The sequence below is a fragment of the Zalophus californianus genome, chromosome 7 (genome assembly GCF_009762305.2).
Source record: "Zalophus californianus isolate mZalCal1 chromosome 7, mZalCal1.pri.v2, whole genome shotgun sequence".
In the NCBI taxonomy this organism is placed as follows: domain Eukaryota; kingdom Metazoa; phylum Chordata; class Mammalia; order Carnivora; family Otariidae; genus Zalophus; species Zalophus californianus.
Window position 1 is genome coordinate 83,393,842 of NC_045601.1, and position 16,497 is coordinate 83,410,338.

A 16,497-nucleotide genomic window follows, 5' to 3' on the forward strand; every position below is an offset into this window, starting at 1 on the left:
GTAGACCCATATCTGTGGGCACACAGAGGGAACACCACGTGAGGACGCAGAGAGAAGGTGGCCATCTGCAAGCTAAAGAGAGAGGTCTCAGAAGAAACAACACTGCTGACATCTTGATCTTGGACTTCCAGTCTCCAGGACTGGAGAAAGTAAATTTCTGTTGTTGAAACCACCCAGTCTGTGGTATTTTGTTGTGGTGCCCCTAGCAAATGAAGATGCCATGATATAATGAAAAGTGAGTGTGTAGAATGTTCAAGAGTTTATCAATTTGCTTGTTGATCTGTTTACTTCCCTGCTAATGTCATCTTTCTATTTATTTATTCATAAAAGATTTTATTTATTTATTTGAGAGAGCATGTGGGCAGGAGGAGGGGAGGGAGAGGGGCAGAGGGAGAAGCAGACTCTCTGCATGCTCAATCCCAGGACCTGAGCGAAGGCAAACGCTTAACCCACGGAGCCACCCAGGTGCCCCTCATCTTTCTATTTAGAAACTAATTTGTATGAGTGAATGAAAAGAAAATTAACATTGTATTAAATCATTAACAAGATAGAGAACTTCTGTTAAAAATAAGTACAATTTTCACTCCCAGTAATGAGTTTAAAACACATTTCCAGCAACTTTGTGCACTCCCACTAAATAATATTTTGAAAATAATCTGTGATAATCCTGGAGGAATTATACAAAACTAAGTATTCTTCTGATTTTTTAAGACATTTTGGAAATGTCTAAGAATAGCCATTTTTCGTTACTATAAAAAGTGATGTCAGTCACTGAAAAAAAGTCTCAAAGTGCATTTGGGTAATATAATCCAGACAAGTTCATACAGTGGCCTTAGGGCACCTGGGTGGTTCAGTCAGTTAAGCGTCTGCCTTTGGCTCAGGTCATGATCCCAGGGTCCTGGGGTCGAGTCCCGCACCGGGCTCCCTGCTCAGCGGGGAGTCTGCTTCTCCCTCCGCCTGCCACTCCCCCTGCTTGTGCTCTCTCTGTGTCAAATAAATAAATAAAATCTTTGGGAAAAACTAAAACAAAACAAAACAAAACAAAAACAGACAGTGGCCTTAGTCATCTCAGAGAATCTTTACTCCCCCAAATAACTAGAAATTAGAAAATGGCAGATGCTTAATAAATATTAATAACCAGAGTAAGAGCTCCTATTTTGCTCTTTGGGGATGCAGTGGTTTTGTTTTCCATATTGTCATCCTTGCAGTGGAATACATATTTTCTGTTATACATCTTAATTTTAATTTGGCTCTTAGGAAAAACTATTGTTTTACTAATAGCTACAGGAGAACAAAAGGCATATTCAACTATTCATATTAAATAATCAAAAGACCAAAAAATAACAAGGAAAATGCCAAAACAAAGTTGTTATTTTAGAGGTGAATAATAGATGGTTTGCACTTGCAATCAGTAACGTAATATATATAAAATACCACTTTAGGTGAGCTGTAAAAAATGAGTATGTTCTGGCCAAAGACATCCCCATCAACTGCTATGCAGTTTATTTATTTAATTGAACTCAAGAAAAGGACACTTTTGCATAAGATTTAGGGATTTACATCAGCAAACTCCTTCTCAGAACTGCCAATTGTACTGGTGGGTCTTTTAATCATGTATTTTTAGAAAATAAGTAGTATCATGAGTCAAAGATTTCCAATGAAGTTATTAACTATTGAGTGTAACTATTGTGTTTTTAGAGAATCCACGAATTTTAAGGGGAACTCAGAATCAGGATATGGGGGAGAAAAACATCGCCCTCGAGCGTCACAGAGGAGCAAGCGGAAAGCTTCAGAAATTCACAAAAAGGAGATACATGTAAATAATAAAGTCCTGTTAAAAATAAGAACCAAGAAAGAATTCTGAAAAGCAAGGGAATTCTGCAAAGGACTTTACAAAAATCAGGCAAGTTTCAAGAGGATGGTATAAAGTAAATCTTAAGCTCCCGCTAAAGTGCTTAGCTAGCAGAATAAACCTATTTCGGTTTCTTTCTTGCAGCTCACGATTCTTTTTATAGGCTGTGAGGCAAAAGCAGAAAACTTCAGAAGGTCTTGGGAAATGAACAAATAGGGTTAAGTATGACTTTTAGGAAACCTAATCTGTTTCCGTTAGATAAGATTTGATGGTACTTGTTGCAAGTCAGACTAATCTGTGGATGAATTGCCCCACCTTCACTTTAGGGTCTTTGAGGGATATAATGAATGAATGTAAAGAATTTCAAGGTGACTTCTCGACCAACAATGTCCAATAGAACTTTCTGCAATGATGCAAAGCACTGTGTCTTCTGTGCCCAGTGTAGTAGACACTTGTGGCTATCGAGCACTTTAAATGTGGGTAGTGCCGCTGATGAACTGAATTTTAAGTTAAATTTAATTTAGATTAATTCAAATTTAACTAGACTCATGTGGCCACTGGTCACTATATTAGACAATGCAGTTCTAGATCCTTTCTGTCCCTTTTAACTGAAGGCTTCAAGCATCATTTTACTACATATCCTTGGGTTTTCTGGGCTTAAATATTACCTAAGGCTTCTAGGCTCCCCAGGGGTGGGGTGATCATATAATTGTCCAAACTGGGATATTTTGAGAAGGACAGGGAGTATCAACGATGAACAATTATGATGAGACAAGAGGCATAATCTAGGATGGTCCAAGGCACATAAAAAGGTATGGTCCTCCACCCATAGGGTTTGTTGCTCAAGGGTTCTGTTGAGAAGTAACTGGGTTTTACTTCACTTCTTTTTAGGGTGCCATTACAGACAAGGTTTAAGTATCTTCTTGGGTGCACATTTTCATCAACCATGGTTTTCTTTGCCTTAACAAACATTTATCAAAATCTTTATAACTCATTTCTGCTTTCCCAGTGATTCCCAAACATCAAGTAAAGCAATGTCTAACGATACAAAATGACCAACTAAAAGTAGAAGCGAGTCATGCTGATCTCTGAAATTAGACTAAGTATCTGGATAGCTAAGTTGGGTTGGATATTTTAAGTTTTCTTCTGGCTTTTTGGTAAGAGGCAGAGAGAGCCAAAAAGATCAGAGGTACTTTTTTGCAACAAAGTCACTCAGGGTTCATGGACAGATTAAAATTCTCCCAAAGGGATTAAACTAGGCAGGCTGAGTTTGCTGCAGTTTATTTAGCCAGATCCTAAATTCTGGAGGGAGTGGATCCTGGAAACATAAAGGTAAGTTGCTTTGGGTACTCTTTTAGATTCTGCTATTGGAAGAGGAAGCACATTAACATCAGCTTTTAAATTGAATATCTATTTAAAGCGTATTTCGAGCCTCAAGTCCCCTCCTTGCCTTATCTCGGTGGATGGCTGCCAATTGTATTCTCACCCCAACAGAAGTCTGGGGTTTTGTTTTCTGGAGAGATCTCTGAAATGCAGGATGCTGGGCACATAACCTAACCCTAATCTTAATTAAAAAATTTTTTTTTAATATTTACTTTTTTTTTAAAGATTTTATTTTTTATTTATTTGAGAGAGAGAATGAGATAGAATGAACGTGAGACGGGGGAGGGTCAGAGGGAGAAGCAGACTCCCTGCTGAGCAGGGAGCCTGATGCGGGACTCGATTCCAGGACTCCAGGATCATGACCTGAGCCAAAGGCAGTCGCTTAACCAACTGAGCCACCCAGGTGCCCCCCTAACCCTAATCTTAACTCAAATCCTAATCCTAAGCCTACTCCTAAAATCTAACCCCTAATCCCTAACTCTAAATAACCCTCTGGAGAGGTCTCTGAAATGCAGGATACCAGGCACATACCCTAAGCCTAATCCGAACCCTAACCCAAGATCTGAGAAAAAAACCAAGATGTCGTATATATACACAATGGAATATTACTCAGCCATAAAAAGAATGAAATCTTGCCTTTTGCAACAACATGGATGGAGCTAGAGTGTATTATGCTAATCGAAATAAGTCAGTAAGAGAAAGACAAATACCATATGATTTCATTCATATGTAGAATTTAAGAAACAAAACGAACGATCATAGGGGAAAAAGAGAGAGAAACAAACCAAGAAACAGACTCTTAACTGTAGAGAACAAACTGATGGTTACTAGAGGGGGAAGTGGTTGGGGGGATGGGTGAAATAGGTGATGGGGATTAAGGAGGGCACTTGTGATGAGCACTGGTGTTATATAGAGGTTTTGAATCACTATATTGCACACCTGAAACTAAGATTACATTGTATGGTAACTGACTGGAATTTAAATAAAACTTAGAAAAACAAAAGATCAGCGCTTAGCATTACATTCAGCCAGAGAGGAGCAAGTCACTGCAGAGGACTTTAGGTTTCCCCTTTTTAGAATTCAACCTGTTTTGAAATAACCTAGTGGGATTTCTCTTTGATGTAAGATACAGAACATGGATCAGAGCATCAAGTCATAAAAATAATTAAAAAAAAAATCCAATTGCGTCCATACACAAAATGTCCCCAAAGCCCACAAATTCTCATGACAAGCCACTTCGTATGGAATCTCTCCGGCATGGCCTGGCATTTCGAATCCTGCCTCCTTTTATAACACACTTTGTGCCGAACACAGTAGAGTTTTGTATTAAGAAAATATATTTCAGAATTCAATAGGCATGTGAATGAACAGGAGCAGAGAAACTAATAATTTCAGGAGGTTTACCTGTAGGGAAAAGAACTTAGCAATATAGTAATTCAAATAATCAGAGGTAGTTCTCTGGCTCATTTTGTTAAAGGTTTTCCACCAACCTGATAGCTCGAATGACAGTTTTAAGCGGTGGGGTGAGGTCTTCCACTGATACATCACACTGGCAACCCTTCTCATCATATACATCATCAGTGCCAAGCGCTGTGTCAGCTGCAAGAGAAAATTGTCAGTTACAGAACACCACCACCAGCAACTGGAAACATGTTTGCTGAATTGGTATCACATAGCAACAGGGGGGAATCTCAGAGACTAAGCTTGTAAATCAAGAGATGTGTAAGGTCAGCCAATTGTTTTCCCCAATATTATTCCTTCTCCTTTTTTCTACAACCTTATTAATTGTATGTGATTTGACACGGATACCTTTCTGAGCTGTTTTCCACAGGGAAGATGGAGCTGTTAACACACTGCCTTTCCAGAAGTGGTGATGGATTTGTGTTGATCCACCCATGCTCTTTTGCCCAGTTCTTTTGAAACTAACTGCCAGCATTTAAATAACAGCTGTTTGGAGTTAGGCAAACAGTCTTTGGATACTTAACTAACTGGCCTGTGAACATAGAGCTTGAAGCCCATGACATTGACCCCATTAGCCCCATGCCCCAAACAAGAGTGGAAGCAGCCATGTCCAAGAATACTTACTACTTAACATTTACTGGACACAGGCAGCTCAGAAGAGAGCTTGCTTAAGATAATATGGCCAAAGCTGAGAAGATCTTCAGATTGGACAATAAAATTGGTTCCTAATAAACCAAGCAAATTAATTTTTGGGTTAATTGCAAAGTTTGGAGAAGGGGGAAGGGTGATAATAAATACCAAATTAATAAAGATTTATAAAATTAATAAGGGATAAACTCATATCATTACAGCTTTGTTTTTGGCAACAAGATATTGAAAACAAGTTAAAATTTCTGGAACGGGGGATGGATTAAATAAATACTGGTATGTTTATATGATGGAATATTAGGAAGCTATTAAAGTGATGTTGAAGGCCAATGACTGAGAAATGTCACAATTTATTATTTTTTTAAATATCTATCTGGGATAGATATCTATCTGGAATTAGCAATAATTTTATTCTTTTTTTTTTTTTAGCAATAATTTTATTCTTTTTGCTTGGCTGTATTTTCTAAAATTCCTACAATGAATATGAATTACCTTGGTAATCAAGTAAATACAGTAATAAAAACACACTCATGAGAGATGAGGTATGTAACCTCCAAATAGTATTTAAGCCTCTTTCAATGTGGAGATACACTAAAGCACTAACACTGCTTTCTGTTGTCTTTGCTTGGCCCAGCACTCCTTGGCTAAGCCATGAAAAGAAGAGAATGTGTCATGAGTTGTCTTGGTTGGGTTCAAAATCCTGAAAGGCTATTAGAAGTCCATTCACTGAAGCCGTGCTTATATTTGGACTGCAGCTGGGGCATCATTTAGTGAAGCTATTTACTGTGTGGTTGTTCAGTCTACTGTGTGCCAAGAGCGGAAGGAGTGGGATGGGAAGAGATGTAGATGGGTCTTCACAGCTCTGGTGCATGGTCCTTTGGGCCCTCTTACCCTCAAGCCTAGTAAGAGGGAGAGACAGGGCCACCACTTCACAGTGATGAAAATAACAGCAACCACTCACTGAAATTTATGCCAGGCAGGCATTTAAGGGAAGCTTCCGCCGATGTTAGTTTTCTTACTGAGAGCCACTCTACAGGTTAGTGGTGATATTATGCCTGGTTTTTAGAAACCAAAACTGAGGCTCAGAGAAGGTAAGTATCTTACCTGAGGCCACACAGGTGGTCAGTGGAGCGAGTGAGTTGCCAGAGATTGTTACTAAAATCCAGTTCCCCAAGGCTCTTACATTGCATCACCCAGTGTCAGAATGCCTTCAGGGTTCAGCAGTGGCTTGCAACATGTCAGGAGAGAGCAGGGGAAAGGGCTGGCCGCGCGTGCTGCCTATCCCTGCTGGGTATGTCCAGCTTCTCTCCAGAGAAGTCTGCCACCGTTTAAATGGGAGTATACATGTGGACTCCGTCTGACACTTGGTTCTGACTCAGTGATGCGCTTGAGGGGAGCTGGCCCATTTCGCTTGATTGACCACCTATGCAACGGAGCCCTTTTAGTGCACCACATGGCCAAGGTTAGACGACATTCTTCTAGGAGCTGTTGGCAATTTCTTCTTCTGATTTGATCCTAACCTGCTTTCAGTGGGTGGAGTAGGCAGACTAGTATTGCCCTCAAATTCATGTCCACTTGGAACATCAGAATATGACCTTATTTGGAATAAGGGTCTTTGCAGATGTAATTAAGGTAAGGTTCAAGATGAGACCATACTGGATTAGGGTGGGCCCTCAATCCAATGGATGTGTCCTTCTAAGATAGAAAAGGAGAAGGTATAGGAAACAAAGAGAAGATGGAAGTGGAGATTGGACTGATGCATCTACAAGGCAAGAACACCAAGAATTTTGGGCAACCACCAGAATCTGAGAGAAGCATGGGATGCTTTCTCCCTCAGAGACTCCAGAAGGCACCAACCCTGGTGACGCCCTGATTTCAGACACCCTGATTTTGAACTGGGAGAGAATAAATTTCTGTTGTTTCAAGCCACCCAGTGGGTGGTCATCTGTTATGGCATTCCTAGGAAATGAACACAGTTGGGAAAACTTTTCTTCATCGTTTCCAAATCTTCACTCAAGGACAATAATGATGACGACAATAATAGTAATAAGTGCTTTCTGGGGAAATCTAATTGTGTGCCAAGAACTTTAATTGCTTCAAGCCCCACAAGAGGTATATATTATCACCCCCTATTTTACAGATTATGAAAGTGAGGCACAGAAAGCTAAGAAACTTGCTCAAGGACAAATGAAGAGAAAGTGACAGAACCAGAATTTAAATCTAGGCTGTTGGGCTTTGGAGCTGCACTATTAAATTCTGCCTGACTCTGAGTCTCCCTTCTGCCTCCTTCCAGATTTGTCTTTCTTCTCCCTTGTTGCCATTTGGATTCGCTTCTCTTGCATTACATTTGCATCCATGTGGCTGTGTAGCTGCCCTCACCATTGCAGGTGAAGTGACCCCAAACACTGAGTGAGAATCGTATTCGGGGGGAGTGTGGTCACCATGGCCATGTGCTAAGCCAGTGCATACCCTAAAGGAGACCTGGAAATACAAATACCCTGGAGTTGCGAGGGGGGTTTGTGTGGGGTGAGAGATGCAGGGGGCTCACAGAGGCTGGATGATCACCAGGTGCCGTTATGGAACCCTCTGAGATACCCAGATGCTAGCTCCCTACAGGAAATATCCAATAACGCACTTATCAGGATTCCTGGTACAGAATTCACAAAAGTAATTTTTTAAAAGATTTATTTGTTTATTTTAGAGAGTGAGAGAGCGAGAGCACAAAGGGGAAATGCAGAGGGAGAGAGAATCTGAAGCAGAGTCCACACTGTGCCAATGCCTGACATGGGGCTTGATCTCATGACCCTGAGATCATGACCTGAGCCAAAATCAAGAGTCAGATGCTTAACTGACTATGCCATCCAGGTGCCTCATTCGCAAAAGTATTTTATGCTGCCCTTCAGAAAAGAAGAATGTGACTACTTTCCCTCTTCTGAATTCTAGTGAGAGCTTCAACTATGGTTCCATTTTTTTTTTTTTATCTCAGAAAACTGGGGAACACTGGAGAGTTTACAGGGAAGGCGGATCCTTCAATGCCTGTCCCAATGACTTATCTAATTGAAAATACCATATAAGCAACCATAACACTATGATGTGTGTCCAAAACAATTGAATAGCATAAAATACAGGGTCCTTTAATTATGAAGTTAATGGAAAACTTTATCAGCAGGTGTGTACTGTCACAATAAGCACAAATGTAAAGATAGTGAAACCATAATGTTCACACTGACTGTCAGTGAAACTGGGAACAGTCCAAATGATTATGAGACAGTTTCCTTCCAGCCTAATGCTATTCTGCCTCACCCTTGTCCTTCCTGTACCCCAATAAAAGCTTCAGCCTAGCCATTCTGTTTAGGAACAGGCTGGACAGGAGATTGGAGTTAGTTACCAACTGTATCATATCCAAATGCACCTTATTGTGGAATATTATTATACCATTAATAACTTGATTGGTGAAGGCATAAATTAAATTCTCCGTCTTTAAAAAATATTTTTGGTAGGTTTGGTCAGAACAAATGAATAGGAAATGCATCTTTGCTGGCATATATTGAAGCAAGGGCTGAGTTAGGAAATTTTTCTCCTTATTTTAAAGCCACAAAAATGGGGAAAATGCTGTCTTTCTCCTTCATAACTATCTTGAGATGTCCATTTTCTTTCCAGGGAGGTTAATAACACATTAAATGTCTTTCACATGATTCCCAGAGGCTTAAAACCCTTAGTGAATTTTAAGACACCTGGGTGGGGCTACATTTTCAGCCAAGGGTGGCTCTCTGCTCTCCAACCACACACCTGGCTCTCTGCCCTTGCATTTTGGGAGATGTGGGTTATGGGTATATAAGCTCATGTGAACATCGGTCTGCACAAAAGCTAATCACGAAAAGCAAGATGCCAACAGGGTGAGATGCTCCCCAAAGTCCTGCTCCCTGTGGACACTCCTGCCAGGTGTGGTGAGCCTGCCCCAGTGCAAGATCTGTGCCTGGAGAAAAAAGAAGCTTAAAATACAACCTTTACCTCTCCCGACCCTCTCCTGTTTCCTATTAATTAACAGTATCCAAAACTTGCTTTCAAATACTTTGCTCTCCCACATTTTGGAAAATCTATTTCAGTGTTTGGAAAAGATCATGTGAACCTTAGATGATGGAGAGAGGAGGTAAAGAACATTCTGGAAACTTCTGCTATGTCCAAAGACCGTTTTTCTGTTCCTACTATGAAATTCTGCCATCAAGATGCAGGTAGTTAGGAAAAAATAAGCGGTTCCTAGTTCTTTCTCTTGATCATCTCCTCTTATGGATTAGATTTCTTTTTATATTTCTTGATGAAATGATTACAATGGTTTTCTACCTTGCCTGCATGTTAGAATCAGCAGGGGAGTATTAAAAAAACCCTCAATACAAAGAACAGCTTCAGGACCAGTAACATGAGGAAACTGAGGGCTGGGACCCGGGCCAAAAAACGACATTCCATGGTTTCTCTCATCCAGAGCTGAGGAGTGTGTCTGACTAATCTGCCATTGGATTTGGACTAATTCTCCATGTTTCCCCCAACACCACTAGTGCATGGCAACAATTTGAGACAATACAGGTGCTTCACAAGACAAGAGGAAATGATTGCATCATTAAAAAAAACAAAACAAAACAGAAAAAGAATTTAAAAATACCCGTTGCCAAATCTGTGATATGGGAGCAAGATTTCATTTTTTTTACTCAGCTTTCAGAATCCCAGTTCTTGCTCTTATTCCTCTCTTTTTAAAAAGATTTCATTTATTTATTTGACAGAGAGAGACACAGCGAGAGAGGGAACACAAGCAGGGGGAATGGGAGAGAGAGAAGCAGGCTTCCGGCTGAGCAGGAAGCCCGATGCGGGGCTCCATCCCAGGACCCTGGGATCATGACCTGAGCCGAAGGCAGATGCTTAACGACTGAGCCACCCAGGCGCCCCAAAGATTTTATTTATTTTTTGAGAGAGAGAGAGCAAGGAGCAAGGGCAGAGGAGAGGCAGAGAATCTCAAGCAGACTCCCTGCTGAGCACCAAGCCCCAAGCGGGGCTCAATCTCACAACCCTGAGATCATGACCTCAGCCAAATCCAAGAGCCAGTCGCGTAACTGACTGAGCCACCCAGATGTCCCTGAAACCCCACTCTTTACAGGCCTTGGCACTGTTATCTTTGAAAGGAGTCACTACTGTTTTTACGCACAAGAAGCTTACATGTTCATAGATCAAAATAAAATCAAATTGTCAAAACGTAGCAGAAAACACTTGTTCCGTCTGTAGAGGAATGATAATGTCCTGATGTTTGGGTCAGTAGAAGAAATTATAAAGGAGACAGCTGACAGTTTGATCATGAATACAGGGAATGTTACTACCTAAAATAACTAAATTACAATGCAAAGAAAAATGCTTGATTGGGAAGAAAATGGAAAGATAGAAAGAGGCTTAATATTTATAATGAGTAGGGAGCCTATCTGAATGGATCACAATCCAAAATATAAATGTATAAATAAGTCTATCAGAAGAGACTGCTAGTATCAAAAAATGGCAGGAAACTATTCAACTTAACTAGAAATAAAAAAATATAAATTAGAGTTATGTGAAAGTATGGACTTATATGAATTTAATTAACAAAAGAATAAAAGCTAATACTAACAAAATTGAGGTGAATCTGATATACTCTGGCATTGCTAGTGATGATGTAAATTGGACAAAATTTTATAATCAGTGATCTTATAATTTTACACCAGAGAAGTTTTCTTTGGAAAATAATTTCAAAAAGGAAATAAAGGTAGCTTAATACAATAATGTTAACTGCATTATTGCCCATTATAGAAAAATAGTTGTAGAAATTTCAATGTCCCAAAGGAGGAAACTATAAATTATAGTAAATTATAGTATTTGACCATGATGGTGTACTACATAGCAACGAAAAAGATAATTATGAGTAGTATATAATAATATGAAAATATGTGTTTTTAAATGTTCAGTAAAATTAAAATATGAAATGAAATATTCATGTTGATTATAACTGTGTACAATGATATATAAAAAGAAAACTAGCCAGAACAGAATCTATAAAAATAAAATTAGCTGTACTGGGTATGAAATTATAAATGATTTGTAATCCTTTTAAAATTCTGTAGGGAATTTATTTTTTATTTATTTATTTATTTTTTTTTAAAGATTTTATTTATTTATTTGAGAGAGAGAGAATGAGAGATAGAGAGCACGAGAGGGAAGAGGGTCAGAGGGAGAAGCAGACTCCCTGCCGAGCAGGGAGCCCGATATGGGACTCGATCCCGGGACTCCAGGATCATGACCTGAGCCGAAGGCAGTCGCTTAACCAACTGAGCCACCCAGGCGCCCTCTGTAGGGAATTTAAAGATGCTTTCTATCACAAAAATATTATACACCTTTTGAAATAGAGTATTTGAAAAATAGAAAAACAATGAGAGTGAAGAAAAAAAAATCTTCCCAAGTTCCAGAACTTAAAGGAAACCATTATTATAATGTTAATTCTTACAGTAAAAGTGTAAAAGGGCTAGAAGTTCATAATACATTTTTATTTTGGGAATTTAAACAAAGCACATTATGATTCTATTTCATTATGCTATGGGGAACACACATTAAAATGACCACTATTAATGGTGAGGATAACTTATTTATTATATTCTGTTATGAATTATAATTTATTTTCCAAGGGTTTCTTCCTTCTGTGGCTGGTTGTATTTCAATTACCCTTTGCCATGATCATTTCCCAACACCTTAAATATCATCCTAAAATTAGAGATTCCATTTTGGCCATGTGCTAGTCCAAAGGCAATTCCTTTAATCCAACTAGAGTTTAGAATAACTGCTTGGGCCCTGCTGGAGTAGCGTGACTTCATTTCCCTATGTCCTTGGCTACAGCCTTTTTTCTGTTCTGTGTTAGATGCTGCTAAGTCATCAACAAGATGTACTGGGTTCTCAAGGTACTAATAAGGAACCCAGAAAAATACTCCAGATAATATATATTTTGTTCTAGATGTTTTTTTCAATGCTTTTTTAAACTTTGTTTTTCTCTTATTATAATAGTAATATATAGTCACTATAGAAACTTTGAATTTTAAATTAAGTCATAAAGAATGAGAATAATTTGTTTATAGTTTTAACATTCTGAGGGAAATCCTATTAAATGTTGGCCTATTCGCTTCCACTCTTTTCCTCTGCGTTATCTGATATTTAATGTCAATTTCTCAACCCAGATGGCAAGAAGGACATCTCCGGTTGCCCTGTGAGGGAACTTTATTCAGATAGCTCAGAGGTCCTCATGCAACCTCACCTCAGTATAGCCTTTCCATCCCATGCTCCAGCTGTGCCAGACTACCAGCAGTTTCTTGAGGTGCTCCTTAGGCATCATTATCTTTGGATACTCTCTCCAAGGGAATTGTCTATATACTCCCATCCACTCTCCTTCCCCCGTTTTTTTTTTTTTTTGGTTGGTTGTCTGCTGAATTTGCAGTTGATACATTATATTATGCGTAGGGCACCACAAAAGCAAGGTGCCCTCTTCCCCATGGGGAGAACATCAGAATATTCAGAACAAACCATTTACATTCAGCATGCATCAAAGTTTTGTGCCATTTTGAAAACTAGAATTTTATTTTGAAGTTTAGCAATTACCGATATTTTGAGTTACCCAAAGCAAAGAGGATGAGCTATAAGAGGGAAGCATGACAAAGCTTAGAGTCTCAGATCCAGCTCTGACATTACAAGCCCTTCAAGAGTTTACCAATTCCATGAAATGCAGCCTGATCCCCGACACTGACTCAGTCCAGTCTTCCTCTACAGTGAACACATATCTCTATGACTGTTATTTTTTTAAAAAAGATTTTATTTTTATTTATTTGAGAGAGAGAGAGAGAGCATGAGCAGGGTGGGGGGAGAGGCAGAGGGAGGGAGAGAAGCAGGTTCCCCGCTGAGCAGGAAGCCCGCCGCAGGGTTCCATCCCAGGACTCTGGGATCATGACCTGAGCCTAAGGCAGACGCTTAACCGACTGAGCCACCCAGGTGCCCCTCTATGACTGTTATTACATAGTATTATACTTGGTTGTTTACAAGCCCCTGTCATTGCTAGACAGCATACTCTCTGAGGGCAGGGACCATGTCTTTTCATTTATGTATCTGTCTACCATGTATCTTCTCATCCATGTACCTCCTGCCCCTAAAATACTTCCTGGTGCAGAGAAGACACTCAATGAATGTTTGCTTCACGAAGTCTTTCCCTCAGGCCCCATGACAGTAGTCCCTGTTCAATAATGTCTGGATTTAGGATTTAAAAACTTTGTGGTTGGGTAGATGCCACTTCACTGTGTTCTTGTTTACTTAGTGAATCATCTTCCTAAGTTGAGAGACAAGTGTCTTCACTGAAGAAGTTGTCAGCTGAGAGGTCATGATGGCCCCAGTCTCTCAACTTTGTGTTCAGAGATGGATGAATTCAGGGCCTTTGCCTTGAGCACTTTTGTGGCCTGGAGGCATGGGCCCTTTATTTTATTAAAAATAGCTGTAATTCGTTCAGTCCCTGATGCGAGGTGGTTTACAAACACACACTGTAACTTAAAATAGAATGCTGCCAGTTTGGAAATGTTATGCTCATTCCACAGATGAAGAAACTGTAGCTCAGCAAGGTTAAATCACCTGCCTAAGATACAGGATTATTAAGGGCAGAGCAATCCTTTGAAAATTGAGATCATGTCTTTCTGTGTGCAAGTCTCCAATGGCTCCCCATTTTTTCTGGGGTAAAAGCCCAAGTCTTTACTAGGGCTACAAGGCCCTGTATGTCTGTCCTTCCCCCACTTCCTGTCTGTCCTCATTTCCCATCATTTTCCCCTTGGCTCTTTTCCCTCCAGGCTTCCCTTCTCTGTCCCAGCCCTCCCAGCTGCTCCTTAAAGAAGCCAGGCACTTCTCCTTAGGGCTATCTTTTTTTTTTTTTTTTTAAGATTTTATTTATTTATTTGACAGAGAGAGACACAGCAAGACAGGGAACATAAGCAGGGGGAGTGGGAGAGGGAGAAGCAGGCTTCCCACTGAGCAGGGAGCCCTAGGGCTATCTTTGAGGAATCCTCTCTGGAAAGCCTGGAAGCTCTTTAGCTGCTTTGGGTCTCTGCTCAGTATTGGTTCTTCAGAACTACCGGGGACCACCACCGTATGCAAGGTTACTTACCTCCCTGCTTCACCAATCTGTGCCTCCTCACCTTTCTCTCCTTTTCCCACAGCACTCACCCTCTAATATACAGACAATTGACTTGTTGGTGTTTATTTGTTTTCCCTACTAGAATGTAAGATCTACAAAGACCAGGATCTTGTTCTCTGATGTATCTCAAATACCTAAAGGAGCAAGGTGCTAATATTTAATAAAAGAACCATCAGGGTAAGAGAGGTCCCCCTTCTACTCTAGCTGTGGATCTTACTGATAGTATAGTAAGTACGACTTACTAACTAACCTCTGCATTTTGGCCTCCTTGTTTTCTTTTATACGGTAGTGTTTTTTTTTCTTTTTTGTGTGTGAGTTTTCATGACTAGGTATACTTTGAGATCCTACTGTAAAAAAAAAATCCAATATTTCCTCATAATGTTTAATTTGTACAGGATTTTAAAATAGTTTTTTTTTTTTTTTTTTTTTAAGATAAGGAACAGGGGGCACCTGGGTGGCTCAGTCATTAAGCGTCTGCCTTCGGCTCAGGGCATGGTCCCAGGGTCCTGGGATCGAGCCCGCATCGGGCTCCCTGCTCAGCGGGAAGCCTGCTTCTCCCTCTCCCACTCCCCCTGCTTGTGTTCCTTCTCTTGCTGTGTCAAATAAATAAATAAAACTTTTAAAAAAATTCTCAAGATAAGGAACAAGATGAGGGTGTCCACTCTTAACCACTTTTATTCAACATAGAACTGGAAGTCCTAGGCACAGCATTCAGACAAAAAAAAAAGTTGCACCAAAAATAATAAAATACTTAGGAATGAACTTAACCAAGGAGGTGAAAGATCTGTCCTCTGAAAACTATAAAATTGATGAAAGAAATTGAAGATGACACAAACAAATGGAAAGACATTAGATGCTCATGTACTGGAATAACAAATATTGTTAAAATGTTCACACTACCCAAAGCAATCTACAGATTTAATGCAATCCCTATCAAAATACCAACAGGAAGCACTATGTTGTACACCTGAAACTAATGTAACATTGTGCATCAACTATAGTTTTTATTTTTTTAAAAGATTTATTTATTTATCTGAGAGACAGCATAAGCAGGAGGGGCAGAGAGGCAGGGAGAGAGAATCTCAAGCAGACTCCATGCTGAGTGTGGAACCCAATGTGGGGCTTGATCTTAAGATCCTGAGATCATGACCTGAGCCGACACTGAGTCGAATGCTTAACAGACTGTGCCACCCAGACACCCCAACTATACTTTACTTTAAAAAATAAAATAAAATAGAATTTTCTTTCAGGGGTCCATGAAAATATTTAAGAGGCAAAATAAGTTTCAAGTAAAAGAAGGAATAACTTCTAGAGTAGAACTCAGGGAATATTTGTTGAGGGAATATCACACACTGCACTTTTGTTTTTAGGTAGAATGCAGCATGTAGGTCCACTTTAAATTCTGGGGTCTAATTCTGTAATTAGTTTTTACTAATTTACTAATTCTGTAATTAGTAAATAATGGAAAAACTTTTAACATCAGTACAATAAGCAAGAGGGATCGCTCTCTAGCTATCTGAATCATCCATACTAATATAATAAAGAAGCCAATCCAGACTTATTTTTCTCTTCAGGAACAATGTAACATTAGTGGAAATGTAACTATATTACAGTGAGACATAGTGTACCTTCATATGTCACTTTTGGATATTCACTCCTTCCTGCTTCTCCCAGTATCTTATATTGCTAATATTGTAGGGACAGATTGTGAAATTTCAGTCATGTGACCAGTGTTTATTCAATTCTGAATTTTAGGAGATTTGGAGTAAATAACTTAAAAATGAGTTTTTATTAAGGATTCAGAAACCATCTCACTGAATTCCCATAGAAATAAAAAATAATGTTACAAGGAAATTTTTCATGCATCTGTGGATATATTCCCATTATTTTTTTTTCTAGGCTGTTGAATTAAAATGCTATAGTATTTGAA

The 16,497-nt window shown here is 39.4% G+C and overlaps 1 protein-coding gene across 3 annotated transcripts in view; it reads right to left on the reverse strand.

Moving 5' to 3' along the window:
• KCNQ5 (potassium voltage-gated channel subfamily Q member 5) overlaps nt 1-16,497 on the reverse strand; it is a 498,060-nt gene that overhangs the window by 23,765 nt on the left and 457,798 nt on the right. For all 3 annotated transcript variants that reach the window (XM_027603133.2, XM_027603132.2, XM_027603134.2), the window contains one exon: nt 4,726-4,834. In XM_027603133.2, the coding sequence (XP_027458934.1) occupies nt 4,726-4,834 (109 nt within the window). The remainder of the gene's footprint in view (nt 1-4,725; nt 4,835-16,497) is intronic.